This window comes from Podarcis raffonei, chromosome 8 (assembly GCF_027172205.1).
Source record: "Podarcis raffonei isolate rPodRaf1 chromosome 8, rPodRaf1.pri, whole genome shotgun sequence".
Taxonomy (NCBI): domain Eukaryota; kingdom Metazoa; phylum Chordata; class Lepidosauria; order Squamata; family Lacertidae; genus Podarcis; species Podarcis raffonei.
Window position 1 is genome coordinate 33,282,867 of NC_070609.1, and position 22,217 is coordinate 33,305,083.

Consider the following 22,217-nt stretch of genomic DNA (forward strand, 5'->3'; position numbering starts at 1 on the left):
CCCTCTGCTAAACTCACATTTCCCTCCTACCACTTTTAACCGTGCCCTCTTTCTCCCCTTTCACTCACCACCATCAACTTCAAGTTCCCAGAACTCACCCAACAAAGGCTGCCTTTTATGCCATTCCTAGTGGGGGCTGTCTCCACACTAAAGGTTGGGTGTCTGTCCCCTATATTGTCCCCTCTCTGTTCTCCAAAGCTCACCAACTACCAACCTCTTTCCTTCCTTCTCCTGCTTATTTGACATGGCACAGGTGGTAGGTAGAAGCTGTCTGCCAAAAGGAAAGCAAGTGAAACCTTTCCTGTCAACTGGGGATACCTGGGGCTGCTGGTGGAGCTGAGTGCCCAAAGCAGAGAGAGGCCATGGTGGGTCCTGCCAGCCAGCTGTGCTCTGTGAGTTCAAGGTCCCCTGGCCACCAACTCCTCACCTTTTGCTCCTGAATCTGAGCCTTCACTACTTTATATTCAGCAGATGGTGGCTTCTGGTTGGAGATGAGCTCCTCCGTGTCGGCCAACCAGCTGAGCAAAGGCTCCAAGGCATCCTGGAACTTCCCACAATGCAACAGGGCTTCCTGCAGCTGTGCAATCCTCTGCGCCACCTACATTTTGCCAAAACATAACAGTCATGCATATATATTGCTACAGAGGCATTTACTGGTCAACCATTTGGAAAGTGTGCTTCTCAGATTCGCTTTATTTTCACAGTCACCCTGCAAGGTAGAACATTACTTCTCTTGAGTTCTTTTTTTTTTTTAAGTGACTAATAACATTTATGTAAAAATTGATTTCCCAATAATTGGTCACTCTCTAGGGTGACCAAGGAACAGAATCCAGAATGAATATATACAGAGAGAAGCAAACACAACTCACAATGGTGGACAGATCCACCGGTGGACACAATTATCTCCCACCCCCAGCTACTTCCCTAAGTGTGCCCCTTTTACCTTCTTTTATACACAGGAATAGAAAAGCACTTGAAGACACTGTGTGTGTGTGTGTGTGTGTGTGTGTGTGTGTGTGTGTGTGTGTGGAAAGGCCCACATCCATTCTCCATTCCTAGCACTAGGTGGCTTGGACTTCACTGACAATGATCTTCACTCTGCTCATGGGCAGGCACCCTCCTCCTGCATCCTAACAGCTCCCATGCAATATAAATAGTTGAAGTGCATTTAAATCCCACCTTTCTTCCATTGTGGAACCCAAAGTGGCATACCTGGGGTTCCCAAGGCATCTCCCATCCAGGCATCAACCGTGTTCAGGCCTGGTTAGTTCTGCAAGGTGGTCACCTTATGTGCCTGCAGGCTGTATCCCACCGCCCCTCCCAGCAGAAATACATTGTTAGTAATGCCGAGGAGCCACCAAGTGCAGCCCACCTTCTTGTTGAGGGTGTTCCAGCGGGTGTTGATGTCCTCCATGTCATGTTCCAAGCCCTGGACGTCACAGTTCTTTCCCGCACTCTGGATGAGTCCCTGTCCGAGCCCATTGACTTGCTGCAGTTTTGCCTGAAGGGGGTCAACTTGCTCCTTCTGGAATGTCTGAGGAAACATGGAAGCGGGGGGTGGGGGAGGGAGAGACAAAGGATGTCAGCCTCCATCACAAATAATCAGTTTTCTTACTTAGCCTTTTTATTTGCTATAGTTTTATCAGGCCGGGTACTCAGGGCAGCATACTGTACATGGTTAGCCCCACTCCAATTTTATCCTCACAACAAACTTGTGAGATAGATGATGCTTTAGTGGAGATTATTACTGTCCCAAGGTCAAGATGACCGGCTGTCAGTAAACATCAAGGCTATGGAGGGATTTGAATCCAGGTCTCTGTCAGCACACAACATTGATCTAAATCTAACACCAGACTGGCAAGAAGCTGCTCAGTACTTTTGGGCACCCTCGGCCTGCCTCATACCCCCAAGACTTTTTGACAACAATTCCCATCATTCCTGAATACAGTGGTACCTCAGGTTACATATGCTTCAGGTTACAGACTCCGCTAACCCAGAAATAGTACCTCGGGTTAAGAACTTTGCTTCAGGATGAGAACAGAAATCGTGCTCCGGTGGCTCTGTGGCAGCGGGAGGCCCCATTAGCTAAAGTGGTGCTTCAGGTTAAGAACAGTTTAGGTCAAGAACAGACCTCCGGAACGAATTAAGTACTTAACCTGAGGTACCACTGTATTGGCAGTGCTGGCTGAGCTGATACGAGTTGCAGTCCAAAATATCTGGAGCACATCCAGTTGAAGGCTGCCTTAGGGCAATCCCTGGAGGCTACTGGCTAACCATTTCATTCTCTCTCTAGCTGTGGCTGAGAGCATCTCCTACATATGAATGCCAGACTTCATTTACAGATCACACCAACCCATGAATGAAGCTTGCAGACATAGCAAGTTAATGAGAATGGACTAGCTTACTAATTGGCTATCAGTATCTTGAGCTGAGGATATAAAGGTATTTGCAGAGAGGAATCTGGAGTTTTGTTTCACTTCTGGAAAAAGGTTTTAAACACAAGCAAAAAGAAAGAAAATACTGTGTGCAGCTGAGCTATAAAGGGTATCTCTGTAAAAACCAGCCAGCCAACCTGATAGACAAGAAGATTGTTAGCTCTGTTGCATTTAGAGATGGGAGGAAAAGTCATGGCAACAAATGAGGCTGTACTGAAACACAACATGTGGCCCTAGAAGCCAAAGTGGCCAGCAGCTACATCTCTCTCCACCACCACCTCCTGCACCAGAAAAGCCAGATTAGCTACACACCCACACTCCTCTGTAAGCTTGACAGGCATAATTCACTCTCTCTCTTGGAGAAAAACTTATCCACCTCCCTCTCTCAACACCCCTGGAGAGAGCACCACATTCCACAGCATGTTCACATCAGCTGCACAACTGCTTCCTATACACTGCCTTCCACATGCACAAGGTATCATAAACATACGGAAAGTTTGCTGCATTATCACTCAAAAAGACAAAAGAAAGATGAGTGCAATTGCTCAATCTCCAAGATCTTCCCACGACCTTGTGAGGGGAAAAAAGCACCATAAGGCAAAGCAAGGTTTAGAAATAAAGGGAGGGAATAAGGTGCGAGATAAAATCAGGAGAAGGCTGTTCCTATCAGGGAGCCCTGGATCTTCTGAAAAGTACCTGATGACAGACAAGACTCTGACAAAGAGCTGCCATTTCTCCTTCCCAGGAAAGGGAGGCTCCTGTGAAGGGGAAATGGTAACAGAGGAGGAATTAAGAAAAAGGGGAAGGCGGGTTGCTCCTTCACTTGGGAATACTACAGCAGAAGATGCCATTTAGCCATGTGGGCACGTGAAACGCCAAACCTCTGCAACTCCCAGGAATACAGATGATCACAGGTAGGGAAGAATCCAATGGCTGGAATCAAGAGAGATTCATATGTCCACAAATTCCTACACAAAAGATGCTTCCATGTTGGAATTTGCACTGCCTATTCAAGGCTCAGGAAGGCAATCTCATCCAAACTGCTCACTGTCTAGCTAAAGCATCCCTGGAAAGAGACCCTTGGCCCACTAAGGACCAGTTTAGATATGTTTTGGACTGCCCGGTTCTCAGCTTGTTGACTCCCACCTGCACATGTAAACTGATCTCAGTGACGACAAGCCCTGTGTGTTTCTGGGAGTTCTGATAATATACCATGATAGAGCGCACAGCATGTTGCTCTTTCATGTCACTTGGTTCCCTCCCTGTGGAATGGGAAGAACAGTGGCCTGCTTCACGCAGAGCTGGGCAAACTCCAAGGAACCATCAACAGCAGCCACAGTGGCAGATGACATAGGACTGCTTGCCCTGGATGGTTGCTAAACAGCAGAGGCCCAAAGCCAAGCTGGCAGATGGAAATTAAGGAGGATATACTTTATGCTGCAACTTCCTTTTGTGGGGACAGAGCAAAGGATGAGTTTACTAAACCCGCATCCCAATCCCTTCTGCCTCACTTCCATGTCTGGTGCAAAATTTTCACTGTGATCTTCAAAGTTCTTTATAGAGGGCTGGATTTACTATTTTTTTATTTAATGAACACAAAGCAGTTATGTGAGTCAATAAACACCTGAAGGTTTGATGCTGTCCTGGAGAAACATCAACTGTCATTCCAGCGCCTCTTTTCCCCTCACCTGACCATATCATTCCTGTTTGATTGATCTATCACCTCATTCTCTTCCCAGCTGCCTCCTGCTCCTCTTGCTGCCCTTTCTCTTCCAGAACTTCCTTTTAAAATGCACACAGTGCCTTATCCTTCAGCTTACATTGATTCAACTTATGGGAAGAGCTGTAGCTGCATGGAAGAGCACCTACCACAAGATGCAGGAATAGTCACCAACCTAGATTGCTTTAAAAAGATTGGACAAATTCACAGAGGAGAAGGCTATCAATGGCAATTAGCCACAACGGCTATGCTCTGCCTCCACTGCTGCATTCAGGTCCAGGCTTCCCATCTTGCTGGCCAGCCAGAGAACAGGATGCTGGATTAGTCAGTTCCTCTGGCCTATCAAGGCTCTTCTTATAATTAACTGCTTTGCATGCAGAAGCTCCTAGATTCAATCCCCAGCATCTCTGGGCATTTTTACAGGGGGAAAGCAGGGCAGTTACCCAGGGTGGCAAATTAAAGGAAGAGGCATTGCATTTAATCTGTTGGGTGCCACCCAGAGTGGCTGGGAAACCCAGATGGATGGGCAGGGTATAAATAAATTATTATTATTAATTATTATTAATTATTATTAATTATTATTATTATTATTATCTCCCACTGCCCTGCAGGGCAGCTGCGTGAAGAGCACCTGAGGTGGTCAGAGGCCACACTGAGAGTGACGCTCAAAGGGTAGCTGCCCTTGAGCAAACTCCTCTCCTCAGAAGGAGGTGAGAAGAAGGGCAGAAGAGCCTCCCATCCCCCATGCCCTCTGAGCCACACCAGCTGCATGCAGCCCCTGGACTGGTTCTTACTCTTCGCAAGAAGGCTGCCATCATGCACTGCAAGAGACAGTTCCGTGCACACCTTATTTCAGAGGCAGCAAACTTTTTCTGCTTGAAGGCAGAATAAATACATCACTGTAAGAAGGTAGGGGTGGGAAAGGATCCCCAGAGACCTGCTGTCAGTCATGTAGATACTCCTGAGCTATATGGACCAATAGTCTGATTTAAGATTAGGCATCTTCCTACATCCTGGCAGTCTTCCTTTGGACCTCCATTTTAAAACAAAAAGTTGTCTTTAATGCTTCTTCTTATTGGGCCAACATCTATTGGTGTATCACTGAGACCAGGTGCAAGGAACCTTTGGCCCTCCAGATGTTGCCAAACTGCAACTCCCATCAGCTCCAGAAAGCATGGCTGAAGACCAAGGATGGTGGGAGTTGTATTTCAGCAGCAACTGGTCTAGGCAGGGAGTTTTGTGTTACTCGAAAGCTACAGACATTGGTTCAGTTATAACAGAGAGCTTTGTCTTGCTGGGATCCTGCCAAGATACGCCACCCAGAAGAGCCTCTTTCTCATGCTTCATTGGGAGAACCCTTTTTTTATTAACAAGATTTATCAGGTGCCTTTCCAAAAGATCAAGTCAACACACAGCAATTCTGTAAATATCATATTAAAATGCATGATTTGTGCAGGTGTAAGTGGTAGAATTCATCTGCTGTGGCATTTAAACACAATTACTTCAAACTACAGACTTTTTTTATAACAAAAATAATAATAATAGATGTGTGGTTAAATCCCACAGGGCATTTAACTATGACCGAATGTATTAAGGTCCAGAGCTGGAAAAAACACTCAAATTTCAAGCAGTGCATTACGCAACATGCCCCCCCCCAATTTCTTAGTACCTGGTTGCTGGGGTTTTTTTAAGCTGCTGAGTAATTGCTAGAACACAAGACTCCCAGGACCAAGTCTCTTATTCATCCAATAGCCCTGAATCACCACCATTTGTCAGTCTGCCCTACCTCATAGGGGTGTCATGATAAATGTCAGCAGCAGGAGTGGGAGAAAGAAAAAGCACACTCATACTCATTCACAGCCTCCCCAGGTGCTCTGGACCCCCACTCCTGCCAACATAGGCAATTGTGAGGGATGATGGGAGTTGTAGTCCAAAACACCTGGCAAGGTAATTTTTGGTGATCTTTAAGGAGCCCTTTGCTCCCAGGGGGAAAGTGGCACATGAAAAGTAAATCAGCAGCAAAACCCACCAAACTGAAGCAACAAATTGCTCTGTTCATAAGAAAATGAGGAACAGCAACACATTTCTAAAGCTTTGCAGCCAGCTAAAGATTTAGCAGCCACTTCCAAACAAAACTGTGCCCAAACTTCCCTATGGTTTACAGAGGGCCCTGAGCGAGACAGCTGCGATGCAAGGCAGCAAGAATCTAAGCTTGGAAAAGTCAGGGGGAAATGTTTTCCTCCCTTGCAACGTTCAGCAACTTGTCTCCAGAAATGGGAACATGCCAGGATATTAAATGAAGATGCTGTCCAGAGCTATAGAGCCATTCTGCCATAAGAAGGATTGATGGCAACATAACAGCAAAGACTCACCCAGCCCTTCTGCTGGGACTGCTTATTTTCTATTATATATTTTACAGATAGATATAAATGGAAAGGGCCCTCCTACATGCAACAGCAGCCAGACACACACACACACACACACACACACACACACACACACACACACCCCAGACCGATAAGCCAGGCATGCAAGCTCTCTGAAGGGACACGCCGCCACCTCTTCCTACATGCTCCGGCCATAACCTCAAATACAAAACTTATTTTTAAAACGAACACAGGAGAGGACTCCAAAGCATTTCGCTCTGTTCAAGCAAAATCCCCACCCCCACCCGCAATCAGGAACAGCTGCCATATTTGGGTGGGAATGATCCAGAAACCAGAGACAGGTTTAGTGGGGGAGGCTTAAAAACGCAAAACCCAGCCTTAACAACCGCCTCGGCAGAAAATACTTGGAAGCATAGCTTAGAGCTTCAAATACAGAACGCGGAGAGGATGCCAGAGCGCTGGCTGGCTAGCTCTCACTTGGACAAAGGCGCAAACCTTTCCCTGATTCAGAGAAGCAAAAGCAGCAGGAGGAGGAAAGACTGGAGGGCAAAAGAAAAGGGAGGACAGACACTAACTGCCTTGAAATAGGAGGGCCAGCATGTGGCCCTTTTCCTCACACCAGCCTTCCCCAACATGGCGCCTTCAAGACACACTGACCTACAACTCCCGTCAGCCCCAGTCAGCACAGCCATACTGCAGTTCAAAAAATCTGGATGGTGCTACACTGGGAAGGGCCATTTTTAGACAGTAAATATGTGAGGGTGGGGAAGGTGGGGTCTACCTCTTCCCACTTTTCATCTTAAGACTCTTACCAGATGCAGAATTGGATGGCTTGACAAAAGTACCTTCTTCCCATCTAGACCAACGAAAAGTTTTGGTGAACTTAAAAGCTTCTGTACCATTTTGTGACATTTGGGTTCGCCCAATAGAGAAACTAAATGTGTGTGTGTGTGTTTGGGGTGGAGAATGCCAGTCCGTGTTCCTATTCACAGGAGTCAGTGTGGTGTAGTGGTTAGAGTGCTGGGAAATCAGGCTTCAAATCCCCACTCAGCCATGATGCTCACTGGGTGTGGTCTTGGGCCAGCCACTCACTCTCAGACTAACCTACCTCACAGGGTTGTTGTGATTAAGAAATGGGGAGAAGCTTGTAGGCCATATTGAGCTTCCTGGAGAAAGGTGGGATATAAATGTAATGAATGAATGAATTTGGAAGCAAGTCCTGCAGAATTACCCAGAAAATACACAGAATTCATCTGTTTGTTATTCTCTGCTTCCCTGCCCTCCTAATGATGCTACCAGGCTTTCATTTACAAGATGCTTCTCTCAAGACCCATTTCTAGTATCCTGTTCCCATTCTTCATGGTAAACCTGCTGACCTCTTTCTCCTACCTAACAGCTGGTTTATATTTTATCCAAGTGCAAATGCAACACGCACACACTTGCAATAAATGTATCATGCAGACACACCAATCAGAAAGCCAGGAGAAGTCATGGCTTCTTGCCTAATGTACTTGCCTGTTCCCCCATCATCACGGCTAAAGTGAGAATGGAGGATTAGATCAGGAAAACAAGAGAGGGCGAGTGAGTGGCAGAGGCTAAACACTCTCTCCCTAAGTGCAGTTCCAACAATCCAGTTTGGGGGCTCACAGCTGCTTTGCACCATATTAAAAAGTGGGAGATCCTATCTCATACCTAGCAGCACAACATTTCATTTGGCAATGTGTGAAATGCCCCATAACCCCTCATAGCTTCTCTTCTCCCCTGTAGAACCAACCATGGCAACAGCTAAGAACACCTTCCATATACTCCCCTGGCTGTTTTGACCCTGGCGTGTTGAGCAAGTATCTCCCACTCCGGGCACCATAGGACTGATAATGTTTTCTATCAAATAGCTCTCTCCCCTCAGATAGCTCTCTCTCCTCAGACTCAGCTGGACAGACTGTAATAAACTCAGAGCGATAATTCATGTCAGTTTGGCTTAGCTTGGCATCCCCTGCTCCCCCCCACCTTTCTTCCTAATTACAGGTCTGAACTGTACAGTCTTGGCTGTGGGTGCTGTATTTTTTCACTGAGAAAAACTCAGCCTTCTGCCCACAGTTGGAGACTGTTTTCCACATGTGAATTGAACACTACTTCATAGCCCTTCTCAAGCCTCTGGCTACTTCTGCTTTTCTTGTTTTTGAAATGTGCAACTGTCTGAAGCGTGAGAAATTGCAACCAAGCCAAGTTCCTAGGCAGGGGGGGAAAACCAACGTCATGACAGTTTAAAAAGTACAAAAAACTAGCTTAGCTTGGTTGACAACTGTCAAAATCAGTATCCAAAAGAAAACAATGCCCTTTTATAGACGTTTGGTGCTGCAAACAGACTTGGCACAAAAGCTTCTCTTTTCCAAACCCCTTCTTTACTTGGAGATTTAAAGAAAAAGTTTTCAGCAACTTCTTTTCTTCTCTATGGATCTGAAAGAGCCTTGACTAGGCAGTTGGTTGGTTTTTATCATTTATGTAATGTTAGCCGGAATTTGCCTTATACCATTTCCCTCTTAGCAACACATTTTCCCATCTATGAGCTCTGCAGCTACCCACACTTAATCACAATCTTTCAGAAGAAAATGTATAATTTGCTTCTAAGCGCATGAACATAATGCTACTTGAATAAGTCAGTTCAAGACACTGGCGGTGGCAAGAATATTTTTACGTAAGCAAGATAATGACAGGTTTGTTCTTGTTTGAAACCCTCCCCACACCCGAAAAGAAAAAGAAAAAAGAAACCCACCAACCCAACACTGTTTCTATCAAGACCAGTAAATCTGCCTACAAAATGTAACCCCCTTTCAAAGGGAAGGAGAACTCAAATTTTAACAAAAGGGAGAAAAAGTCAGGCATGCTTTGTACTCCAAATTACTCCTCACTTCCTCCACAACTCCCTTCCTACAAAAAAAGTAATTTTATGTTTGATATGGCAGCGTGTGGGGACCAGGGGAAACAAATACCTCATTATCTGGAACCAATCCATCCGTTTCAGCAGGAGGCCCTTCAGCAACAAGGGAAGAAAAGGAGGTACTTTCTGAGTCTGGCACAGCAGAGGTCAGCTCCTCCTCTCCACTTTCAGGTGCTGCAGAAGATGGCAGCTGTGGTGTGCTGCAAACTGTATCCCACACTGCTCCAGGTGCCAGAGAGAAACCAACTTCTGGTGGCTCTGGCACACCATCTGCACCCAATGGCATAGAGATAGCAAGGCCTTTAATCCCTTGGGCCACCTGAACAGGCTCCTTGGTGGGGGTGGGCATTGTTGTATTGGCCAGCTCTTCCAGAGCAGGCCGTTCCTCTCTACTTAGAGGCATATTTTCCAAGGAGAATGGCACAGAAGCAGAGGGCATCTCCTCTGCATTTGGTAAGAATGGTATCAGGTCCTCTGCTTCAGGCTCCAAAGTGACTCCTGGAAGGCCATCTTGACCACAAACTTCTTTATACCTGGACAAGCAGGCAGCATCCACAACAGGCCCCCCTGCCTCTGGGGTTGAAGCAAGTGAGGATGGCAAAGGCAGGGTGGAACATGTTACAGCTGCTGGACCATCAGTGATGGAAGGCCCCACTCCAGCAGAAGGAAAGGGGTCAACAAGCTCCTCCGAGCTATCTGGAGGTGCATCAAGAGGCTTGTCACTAGGGAGGGGACTGACAGAAGCAGATTCCTCTCCAAAAGAAGAGGCCAAGTCTTCCGAACTGGGCTGTGCAGCAAACAAATCTTCAACAAAAGCTTGTGAGTTGGTACACACAAACTTGGCACTACATTCCTCATCCTTTGTTATCTCACTGTCCCTGTTCTGCCCAAAAAGGAACTCTAAGTCTCCAGGTTCCAAGCAATATCTCTTCTCTTCTACTGGGCTGCCTTTGGCTGCTGCTGCTGCTCCCTGCTCAACTACCTCTGGTGTTTCCTCCTGGAGAAGGGCTGCACTCGCTGACACTTCTCCATCACACAGCAGCCTTGTTAAAGGCTCAAGTTGACACACAGCCTTCAAGTTCTCAGAGGAGCCTACATGTTTTAGAGGCTCCTCAGAGTCCAGCAATGCAAACTCATTTTGTGAAGGCACCCAGGAACTATCTACATCCTCCATGTCACTAACGTGGCCCCCACAAAGGAGGTTTTCTTTATCCAGTTCTGTAACTTCATCCTCAGAAACCAGCTCTGGGACATCCCAGTTGGAGAAGTCAGTCCTTTCTGATGGGTTGAGCTCATCGCAAGCCTGCAGCTCTTTCCCCATAGCACTCATCATCTCTTTTGCCAAGTCAAAATCTGGTTGGGAGTCCAGCTCCTCAGCAGTTGTGGCAAGTTCATCATGGCTCGGGGATGCCTCCTTTGCTCCATAGCAAATGACAGGCTGCATTTGCTGCTGCTCAGTTTCTCTGCCTATGGCAAGAACATGGATGCAAGGAGGTGGTTCTCTACAGCAAGGGAAATCAACTGAAGCCACAGGTTCACCCATGGCAAAGTCCAACAATCCTTTGACCCTCTGGCTTTCTGCAGGGTCATGACCTGCCAACAGTTCTGCCCCATACTCCTCTATCTGACTAACTAAGGATGAGAGTGATTGTTGGGATACAGCATCTTTTTCAAGCGGAGGACTGGAAGACGTCACCTTTTCAGAGTCACCAGAAGTTTCCCGTTCAGAGTAGCACTCTGAAAGGGTAGCTTCTGCTGTACTTACTGCTTGAGAACCACATGTGGCATCAAAGTCCTCCAGATCTGAGACCACAGCAGAGTCTGCCATGCTGACTTCAAGGTGAGTCAAGGGCTGGGAGGCTCCCGCCAAGTCCTTCTGCATGTCCAGCCCTTCTGAACACTGATTAGCATCCTGCACCTCCAGATCACCTGGAGCCACTCCATCCCCTGCTTCTTCGAGCATGCAAAGCTTTTCTAGTTCAAGGAACATCTGCACAGAATCCGTGTCAGAGAACTGCTCTGGGGCAAGAGAGCTGGCACAGGCTTCTAGGCCAGAAGCAAATTCCTCCTCTTCCACTTCGGCTGCTACAGCTTCAGCATTGCAGGCACCAGCTTCCTCCTCCTCCTCAAGAGTAGCGTTTAAGTCTTGGTGCGTTTCCTGGGGAACGGGAGCAGAGTTGACAGCTTGCAGCTGTGAGTCATCCCACAGCTCTTGCCAGTGAGATGGGTGGTTAGAGGTCCCTTGGACACCAGCAAAACTCTCTACAGCTTCCGTAACTGTCACGGCTGGAACACTTAATTGTTCCTTTTCTTCAGAAATATCTGTCAAGTAACAACTTCTTTTCTCAGCAGCCTTCCCTGACAGCAAGCCTTCCTCCCACTCCTCCCCAGCCTCCATCATGATCAATCGCTCATCCTCCTCAAACCTCAGCTCCGACTCAGTCTTTTCCCGGAGGTTGGGGGCGATGAGAATGCTCATCCCTGGGTCCAGGAGCTCTTCACTCAGGCAAGGAGACAGTGGCACCGTTTCTATGACACAGTCTGTGTTGTCTGCCTCCAAGGTGTCATGATGCCCACTGCCAAGGCCAGCTCTGATGGCATTTTTCATCACCCTTGGCCACGTGGCACTCAAGAGCCTGTGGTCCTGCCGCCTGCCGCCTGCCAGGTCAACTACCATGTCCTCTGGTCCCAGAAGAGGCTGGCACTCATCCTGAGACAACTCGCAGAAGGCTTCGCTTAGCTGCTTCACTTCCTGAATTTCTGGAACTTTGGGAATGTGCTCCAGGGTCAACGGCTCTGACATGCATTCCCCCTGGTTGGACTGCCTAGGGCTCTCTGCCAACATGGCAGTGGACTCCTGCTTCTCTTGCAAGGACGGGTTGGAAACTCCAGCTTCTGAGACTTCACTCAAGGAGGCCTCAATTCTCTCAGCAAACTCGGGGAAATTGGGTGGCATAAAGGACTTCCATGACCGCCTGTTGACATTCTCCTTCTTTTCCGGGTTTGGCCGCCGCCTTGGGGGTGCTGGTGCTGACTTGGAGACATCACTACTAAGTTTCAAGGCATCAAAAATGACCCTCTCGTCTAACTTTTTGCTCTCGGGTGCCTTTGATTCAAAGACACTGGGTGCCCCTAAAGTCCCATTGCTAGAGATTGTGCTGCCATCCCCTTTTTCAAGGGTACTCTTGGAAGGCTGGCTAGTCTTGGACCCCTGATCAATTTGCTCATTTATCCTCATGGTGTCATAGATGGACCTCTGAGGGACGTAACAGTCTTCTATATACCCATCCTCATCCTCTCCTTTCCCCAAGCAAGCAGGACTCTGCCTTAAACAGTCAGGCCTGCTGAGTGGCTTGCCCATACTTTTCAAAACAATAAAAGAAAACAGAATAGAATAGAATGGGGGGGGACCCCCGCAGTGAAGAGTCCCACAACAAGCAAAAAAAAACCTCCCCTGTCTCACAAGCTCTCCATTCAAAGCAAAATGAAATAGATTATGCTGGAGCAAGGTGTCTTTTGAAAATCCCTAATAACGACTTGGGAGGCCACAATGTTGTATTCCACAGAAGTTACAGAGCTTTCCAGAGAGAAGTCATCTTCCACCGTGGAAGTCCTTGAAAGAGGCAAGGCATTCCATGGCTCCTGCGGAAACGCTAGCAGTCCAAGGCCAACACATAAAGCCGTTTTTGCCGATCGCTATTTGCAAGCCCTCCGCCTCCTCCGGTTGCTCGGTAGGGCTGCTCTCCTTAAGGCAAGTCTTCCAGCCCGCTCCGACAAAGCCTCTTCCAGAGGGCGCCCCGGTCGGAAGCTCAGCAGCGGCGGCGGCGAGGAAAAGGCCAGCTCTCGGGAAGGCGGCCGCAGAGCGCGCTCTCCTGGCGGAACAAAGGCCCGGCCTCCCGCGCGCCTCCATGCCCGGGCAGAACTGCGCTTTGCAGAGGCTGCTTCGCCGGCCCCTCGGCGCGGCGCGGCTGGCTCGGACTGCGCCTGGCGGCGGAGATCCCTCGCGGTCCCAGCGCAGGAAGTTCTTCATGCCGGGCGACGTCGGGCGCCTCCAGTCTGCCCAGCATCCTCGGCCGGCGGGCGGGATAGCTGGTTCAGCGCCGCTAGCAAAGGCCCCGGAAGGTAGGCGGGCAGCTCTCCCCGCGCAGTCTGGGAGCGACCGGGGATCTCGTGGCGAAGTCTGCTCGGCGTTCCTCCCTCGCTCAAGGGCGGCGGCAGCCGGCGGACAGAAGCAGAGGCGCCCTCGCAGGGGACGGGCCGGGACAGCCGGCTGCCGGTGTCCTCGCCGGGCTGCTCTCGGCTCCTACCATGCTCGGGCCGCGCAGACGGAGCTTTCCCCGCTTGCTCGCTCTCCAGGAGGGAAGTTTAGTTGGAGCCTTTTGTGCGTCGCGGCGGCGGCGGCAAGAGCGGGGCCCGCCTCCCCCGGCAGCCGTCCCCGCCGAGCCGAGCCGTGGGCTGCATGTCAAGCGAGCAGCAGGAGCAGGAGCCGCCGCCGCCGCCGCCGCCCCCTCTTCTGTGCTCCCGAACGGGGCTGCAGCTGTCACGGCCCTTCTCAGCGCACAAACTTCTTGCCGGGGGAACAAAAGGCTGCGCGGCGAGGCTCGCTCGGATGGAGGGATGCAGAGCGCGCGACGGCTGGCTGGCTGGCAGGCCGCTCCTCTTGCTCGCCCTTGGAGGAGGGCCGGCGGGGCGAGACCCAGCAGCAGTCCGCCCCCCGCCCGGGAAGCCCAACTCCGGCAGGAGAGCTCCGGCCCTCAGCGCCAACGGCTGCGAGATTCCGGCTGGGCCACCGAGCTGCCAACTCCGAGGGGAGGGGACGCGCCGAGTGGCGGGGAGGGAGAGAGGGGAGGGAGGAAGGAGGCGGCGACCAGCAGGCGAGGCGAGGCGGAGCGGGGAGGAGGTAGGATGGGGGCGGCCTTAGTGAGCCCCAGGCGGGCTCGGCGAAGCCAACGGCCACGGGCGGATCGAGGCGCGGAAATCCAGCCCCGCCAGTCAAGGACCCGGCCGCTCAGCAGCGGAAAAGGCGGCTGGGCGCTGAGCCTGGTCCGCGGGGGAGAAAAGGAATCTTGCTGGTTCAAGGGGAGAAACAACCCCTCCCCCGCCTTGTCTGGGTCTCCCTCTCCTCCTCTGCCCCCTTCGCCTGGGGCGGGGGTCACAGCGCAAATCCCTTGACAAAGAGCAGCGGCGCCCTGGTTCCCTCCAGCGCGCCCCTCCGCTGACTCCGGTTCGCGGAGGACAAGACTTTTGGGGGGGGCGGGGAGAGACGCCTTGCGATCAGCAACCGCCCGCACGACTGCCAACGAATCTCTCTCCACCCTCCCTCCGGCAAACAACCGTCCCCCAAACCAGAGAAATATAAGGTTCTGCCTCGGAGCCGCAAAGATGGTAGAGACGTTTCGTTGGAGCGTGAGAACGCGCCGCTTGAACATGTGCAGAGTGCAGAGCAAACAATCCTCACAAAGCTGCAATTTTCACTAGGGGGAGGAAATGATAGTACCTCACCACTGTCTTCCTCCTGGGCATACAAAACTACTATTATAAATTGCTGACGTTGGGTTTTTCCAGGAGAGGGCAGGGGAAATAACTTGCAGATGAGCTTCTTAATATGATGGAGCAGGGGAGGTACCTGTGCAGAGTAAATCCCTCTTCCTTAGCTCTTATTTGCTATCCAGCAATTGGCTAAGGAGTTGCAGGTCATTTAAATCTCCTGCAACCTTACAGCTTTGACAACACTGTGTATGAAAGCATCCTCACTTCCATTTTTTTTAAAGCACAGGTGTGCATGTGTGAGAAAACAGTAGGACAGGGTCAAGATGTGTCTTTATGTGGAAAAATCTGCACAAAGGTATGCTAGAATATTTCAAATGGAGCTAAAGTTTCATAGTTGGATTTCAAAGGCATTTACTTGACATTTCCCTTGCAACACACCATTTTAGGAGGGCCATAGCAAAGACCCAACATAACCTGCTTCTAACTACATGATAGGATTAAGCCCTGTGAAACAAAGAATAAAAGAGTTCCTCTTTGGGGGGCCTTTCTCACACAACATCACACCCACAACCAGCCCTCATGGTACTGTACAGTTCCAAAGAAAAGCATGTGAAGAGTAAGCCTCGGTTAGTAAGGTGTAAAGCCTCACATGAAAAGCTGTGATTCTTCTCTATGCCTCCTTTAAATTTTCAGGGGAATATGAATGGAGACAGGTAAGTGGGGTCAGATGGAGAGGAAATGCAGCAAGCTTCCCACTTTAGCTGTGGCTAGGGTGGGGTTGCATTAATGAATCACAGCACATTTTGGTTGTGCTGCTGCCACACACACACACACACACACACACCAAAGGTGGGGTGAAATGTAGGCAGCATCACCCCAAGGAATGAAAAGAGCAGCCCTGCAGTGACATGCAGTGGCTCATCCAGAGGCTCAGTTTGGGCCATGGATCTTCACAGTGTACTTGTTTTTACTGCAAGAGCCCCTGGCTGGAGCACCTCTGACCATGTGCAAACACTTTTTAACAAGTCATTCCCTGCCAATCTGGCTTCCCTGCAACATGACTATTTGCAGAAACAAAGCACCAAGAGCAAGCAAAGGTGAAGGTTTCTAGCTCTAGCAACACTGCAGGAGCTGGCAGGAGAAACTTTGCTCAGGCGTTTGCCCCAATGAGGCCCTGAATCCTTAATGCTCAATAGTCCAGCTCCTTGTATTCACACAGTTTTCAAGCTTTTCTACATTTAACTTTGCCCACCTTGTCATGTAGGAGGGCATCATTCTCAGCTCATACCAGGTGTCCTGGGCTTCTCCCTGGAAACCAAAAGCACAACCTGCAACACTCTGTGGTTGGTGAAGGGAGTTGCTGGTAGTCTTGGGGCAAACACTCTTTCAGGGAAGATTGTCTACCTTGATTTGAGGAACCCACAGTGAATACTTGACAAAGCACAGTTTCCTCATGATACAATCTGGAAATCATGGCCAAAGAGCAAAAAGCAGTTGCCTCATCTGCAACAGCATGTTCACGCATCTTCTCCCCACAAAACCTGCAAGGTTGTGATTAAAAGCAGCAACTGAACCTGGATTATATGGGTGGGGGGAGAAGTGGGCGAGTGCAATTCACTTTCCAGGCAAACTTAGCTCACACTCCTACCCAAGAAATTACCCTCCTAGGAGCTTCCTCCCACAATCAACCAAAGCAATCCAGGCCACAGGTATGCTGCACAGAGCAGGTGCACAATCCAGCGAGGCAATTCTGGGGGAGGAGCAATTCTTGTCAATCAAATCAAACTTTAAATATGATTTCCTCCCCCAAGGCGAGGGAGAAAACTTGGCAAACAGTTAAGGGATGGGCCAAGTAAAGTTGATCCAGATTATCTGCTTGGATTCTGGTGCCAGAGAGCATTCATCTCATTAACCAATATTTCATTGCATCATTTATACCAAACGGGAAATTTCACCACCAAAAAGCCCTATAGCAACGGCTGCATACAGGGTTAGAGAGATTGCCCAGCCTCCTCTCTTCCCAGAGCACCACCAGCCAATATACTGTTTTGTGTGCACACAGAGACCCCCTTCCTGGCCTTTCCCTTGCTTGGCTCAAGAGCGCAGTAGACAGCCAGACATTACAGTCACAGAAGAACGTCTAGGCTAGCTGTAATAATTGGATGCAGCTGCAACAATAATCTGGCCAGTAGTTTCACCAAAGCAGGCCCTTCATGTGCCACCGCCGCCTTCGCTGTTCAAACTGCCTTCAATTGCGCAGGGCGAGTTTTTCTTTTTTAACGGCTCTCCCAGCTTCCTGCAGGAAGAATCTGAGGAATTCCATGTGAGGTTTCCCCCCTCACTTATAAAAGGACGATGTGTTGAGTTTGCAGCCAGGAATTCTTTGGCTATTTCCTCATCAGGTCACATGCCAACAAAAGGAGTGCCAATATACATTCATTCCCCTCCTCCTTGGAAGAGGGAATGTAGGCCTATCCCCTTCCCCACTAAAATCAAATATGCACATAAAGATACTGACATCGAAATTGGTCTGTCCTTCATCACACGAACAGACTCTCTTGAAGCTGAAATATTTGCTTTGAACTGGCATTAGTTCAAGCCCGCTTGACGGTCTTGGAAAAATTCCAAGTGGCAACAACTCACACAAGATGCCCACGTATAAGAATGGTAACATTTCTTCCACTCCACCCACTTCCTTGAAATGCTCTCTAAAATTTCAGCTCTGGCAACTAAGAATCTAAAATATCTCTTCCCCTGCCCCTACTGATTCTTTAAGATAGGGGTAGGGAACCTGGAGTCTAAATACTGCAGACCTCACTTTCTGGTCCTTAGGAGTCTCCACAGGCCACACCTTTCACTGGCCCTGCCTAAAACCACTATCCTAGAGTAGTTTTGCCTGGCTTAAATGTGTCCTTGAACTTGGATAATGCCTCTTCCTTGCCTGGAGAGAGTAGGAACTAATACCTCCCTGCTCCTATATATGTTTTTCAAAAACCTGGAGGGACATTTTACCTGGTGGTGGGGAAATCCTTTTGGGTTCATAACAAGAGGGCACTCCTTTAAATGAATAATGGCTACTTCCTTATGACCGTCTTCAGCACTTTGAGTGTTCTGGGGTCCTTCCAATAAGATGCTCTGAGCACCCAGAAGATTGGCTCAGGTGTAGGAGATGGGTGGAGTACAAGATTTCTGAGGGATCCATACGGACCATGGTTCCTTTTGCATTTCTTGCAGTGTGATGTAGAAAGACCAGCCAAGCAGCCAGCTGTGGCACTAAACTATATTTACCTGATGATGGAACTTCCAGACTCTGTATCCCCTAGTGACAATTTAAAAGGAAGGGCGTGAGAGAGAGGGAGAACAAGCCAAAGGCACGTCTGCTGATTTCAGTTTATTTGTGGGACTACAGTATGCCTGGTGAGCAAAGAAACCCAAGGCAAATTCAAGCAAACTCCCAAGCCCACATGCACAGCAAAGGTTTGTTAGCTCAAGAGGCTCATCCTTTTGAGCAGTCCCAACCTGACACCTTCCAGATGTTTTGGACTACAACTCCACCAGCATGGCCATGTGATGCTGGGGCTGCTGGAAGTGGTAGTCCAAAATGCCTGGAGGACAACAACTTGGTTAGGATGGTGGGGGGGGGGCACTTTTAAGCCAAAGTTGGTTTCCTTCTGTAGCCAGCAGATTTTCACAAAGGAGCTGGGACTTTGCCCACTGTTGCACCTGGGTCCCCGCCTTATTAAACTGATTGCAGGGTTTGCTGTAGTAGCTCAGCAGTGGATGGAAAGCAGTCTACATGCTCAGAAGCACAGTGTTAATCCACATGTTTGGGGAATGTGGCTTGTAGCTACAAGCAGATTCCAGGACTGTGCTCTGGTGAGCCACTGAGCAAATTAATCCTACAAACTGATCTTAAGTAGGGCTGTCGAGCAATTAATGAATGGCAGTTGATAACTCACAAGGCAGGTAGTATGAAGCTGCTTCCTATGTTCCTGACTCAGATTCTTGGGCCCATCTAGCACAGTACTGTCTACACTGACTGGCAGGGACTCTCCAGGGTTTCAGGCAGGAGATCCCAAAGTCTAACGTATTTGTACTGTATTGAGACAGCAGCAGTGGCATTTTAAAGCAGACTATTAACAGGAAAAGACCACCTTCAATGTTTTCTTTTTCTCATTTTATGGCAGTGGCACACTGTACTCAAAATAGCCTCAGAAAATAGGTAAGTGGTTTTTTTAAACTCTGCTAATTAAAATCTGTTCCCATGGATTCATCAGCAAAAGATTTAGTTGATTGATCTACTGATTAAATCAATTAAAGCTTGAAGCTCAAGTCTTAAACTATGGGTTGTGTTTCACAAACAAGGCATAAGAAGACTGTTGATGGTTAAACGGCACCAAGGATTACAGCAAAACTCCCTATTTTTCCTTCAGAAGGCAGAGCACCTCCATATATGGGGCTTGCTGGGCATGCAAAAGTATACAACACAGCCTGTATTTTGCTTATGGGCCTTGCCTCGTGCACCCCCCTCCACACTGCCCATTTGCAGACTTCAGTACCCTCCTTACCCCTATCTGCTAAACAACTGCACAACAGCTCCTCCAGGCAACAACACAAACTGCTTGCACGGGCAAGCCACATCAGGAGGCTATTTGGATGGGTATTTTTAGGTCCCTCGTAATGCAACTTAGCAGCTGGAAATAAGCAGGAAAGCAAAGCACTTTCCTCAAGACTTAATTTCTAAAATGTGAGGGGCCCAGACCCAATATTGGCCTAGAAGGCATTCTTCACTATTCCACCTTGGTGTGTGAGCGGCTTGAGGCTGCTCAGTGGTGAGAATTCACTCAGCACGTGCCCAGTAACATGTTCACTTCTTTAGGATGAAAGAACATAAGAACAGCCTGCTGGATCAGGCTCACCTAGTCCAGCATAGGTGGACATCCTTTTCTCATAGTGGCCAACTAGATTCCTGTGAGAAACCCTCAAGCACAGCTCATGCACAATGGAAGCACTGCTGCTTCCAACTGTGGGGGTAGAGCATAGGCATCATGGCTAGTAGCCACTGATAGCCCTCCCCTCCATGCATTAGTCTAATCTTCTTTCAAAGTCATCCATGTTGGTGGCCATCACTGCCTCCGGGGGGAGCAAGTTCCATAATATGCTGCATGAAGTACTTTCTTTGATCTGTCCTGAATCTTCCAGCATTAATTCACACACTCCAAGGCTAAGCCCATGGCAGTGGAAGAAGGCTTTGATTCAAACAACACCCTCTGATTTCCTAGGCCCATTCAGTGATATTTGACTGGACTATGATGGGGTTGTTGGGGAAAGATGGGGGGGGGCAGTTTTGGCTAACACAGAACTATGATGTAAGGAGACATCTGCTGAGTCAGGCCAAAGGTCCATCTCAGCCCAGCATCCTGTTTCCAACAATAAGCAACCAGAGGCATCTTGGGAGGCCACAAGCAGGTCAGGAGGAAAATAGGCTGATTCTCACAGTTTGTCCCAGGTGTCTGGTATTACTGGTAGGCTGCCTCTGCACTTGGAAGTTCTAGTTAGCCATTATGATTCTTGGAAGGTCATAAATGTACAGCACCTTTTTTTTTTTTTGCTTTTTTTGTCAGTGACCTTACAATCTTATCTGCTTCTTCTTTTTAAGAATAGTTTTTAAGGATGGAGATTTTGCAGCAATCTTCCTCAAACTGGTACCCACTAGATGTCTTAAGACTACAGCTCCCATCAACCCGAGCAAGGCATGGCTGATTTACAGGCACAAAGTTTTTCACAGGGAGGTACTCCTCCACAACCACAGCCAGGAGCATTAAAGTTATCCCAGTGCTGAGCTCTCTGTGATTATGCTAATTCAGAACTTAACACTGCACCTTCACACAAGCACACACCCTCCTACGAAAGAAGCGGGATTTGTATAATTTATTTTAAAGCCCCTCCTTCACTCACGCTCGGCTAGTACTTACGAAACACAAGGGATTTACTTTATCTTTCCTCCTCCATTCAACCTCTTCCAGCCTAGATCCAGCAGTTCTGCCTGCACCAATCTTTGAGGGGAGGAAATTACATTTCTGTGGACATAGGGGGTAGCTGTGACACAAGGCTAAACCCTCAGCTCCAAACGTGCTCTAGACAAAAGCTGCCAGGCTAATCCCACCCAACTGCACTGCACTGGGCAATTCCTTTTATCTGCTTTGCTCACGACAGACTTCAAACTGATTTCATGTCAGGTCTCAGGCACCTTACAATCCTGCTTTCCTAAGAAGAAAAGCCTCTTCTCTTCTTGCAGATTGTGGTTAAAGGAAGGTGGCCTTGTCCCAACAGCCAGAGTTAGCATTTCTGCAAGCGATGCAACAGAATTTCCTAGGATGCACTGCAGAAAATTGCTCCCCACAGCAGCCCAACCAGGCCATGCCTGGCAAAGTGTCTGGATTAAACCTGCTCACCAAACTGACTGAAGCCCACCAGGCACAGATCAAGCCTTGCTAGATGCTAAGCAACCACCAGGCAACAAAACCAGGAAGTTTTTGGAGCCCTACAGTCTGGCATGGTCCATTTAAGGAGCATATTTCATCCACAAAAAACAAGGAAGCACAACACCACTGAAAGAAAGTTGCAGCTCCAATACAAGCTTCTCTTTCTGCCATTGGAAGGAATATCATCTCACACTGGTGGTGGCAAGCCTTTGTTCTAGCTCCTTTGGGGAGTAGTGGAAGAAAACTGGTCTATATATTACACCAACCCATGCCCTGCAGTCCTGGTTACAATACCATTCAGAGAGAGTGTTTTCAGTGTTCTCAGGTGTGACATTTGGCAGCAGCAAAGGCCACTTTAAGTGACAGGATTAGGGCCACTCCATCAACTCAGCTGTGAACTGCCACAGCTGGGCTTCCCACTTGCCCAGAACTCACCCTCTCAGTGGCCATTCCTCCTGGTTGCCCAACGTTTACTTTTTTTTGAAGAATTTGTACCTAAAATTGCTCATTCTCCAGCACTAGCTGCTACACTGAAGAGTGGCCCTCACTTCAGCCATCCCAGGGAGTGGTGGACCCTTCCCACTGCCATGCCTTCAACTATTCCTTAAACTGAAACCCTGCCTGGCCTTCTGATTGGCTGGGAGACCCCTATGTAAGCTTCTCACCTTTGCAGCTCATCCAGTCCTTGGGCATTCTGTTTGCAATCTTCCGTCTGCGCTTCAGGCCTCTCCTGGGTCTCCCACCTGATTAAGAGCCCCCTCT

At 48.8% G+C, this 22,217-nt stretch overlaps 1 protein-coding gene across 22 annotated transcripts in view; it reads right to left on the reverse strand.

Moving 5' to 3' along the window:
- Positions 1–22,217, reverse strand: part of MACF1 (microtubule actin crosslinking factor 1) — a 291,360-nt gene that overhangs the window by 45,179 nt on the left and 223,964 nt on the right. For all 22 annotated transcript variants that reach the window (XM_053399045.1, XM_053399042.1, XM_053399053.1 and 19 more), the window contains 2 exons: positions 1,373–1,534; positions 428–598 (listed from right to left, as the gene is read on the reverse strand). In XM_053399045.1, coding sequence (XP_053255020.1) covers positions 428–598; positions 1,373–1,534 — 333 coding nt within the window. The remainder of the gene's footprint in view (positions 1–427; positions 599–1,372; positions 1,535–22,217) is intronic.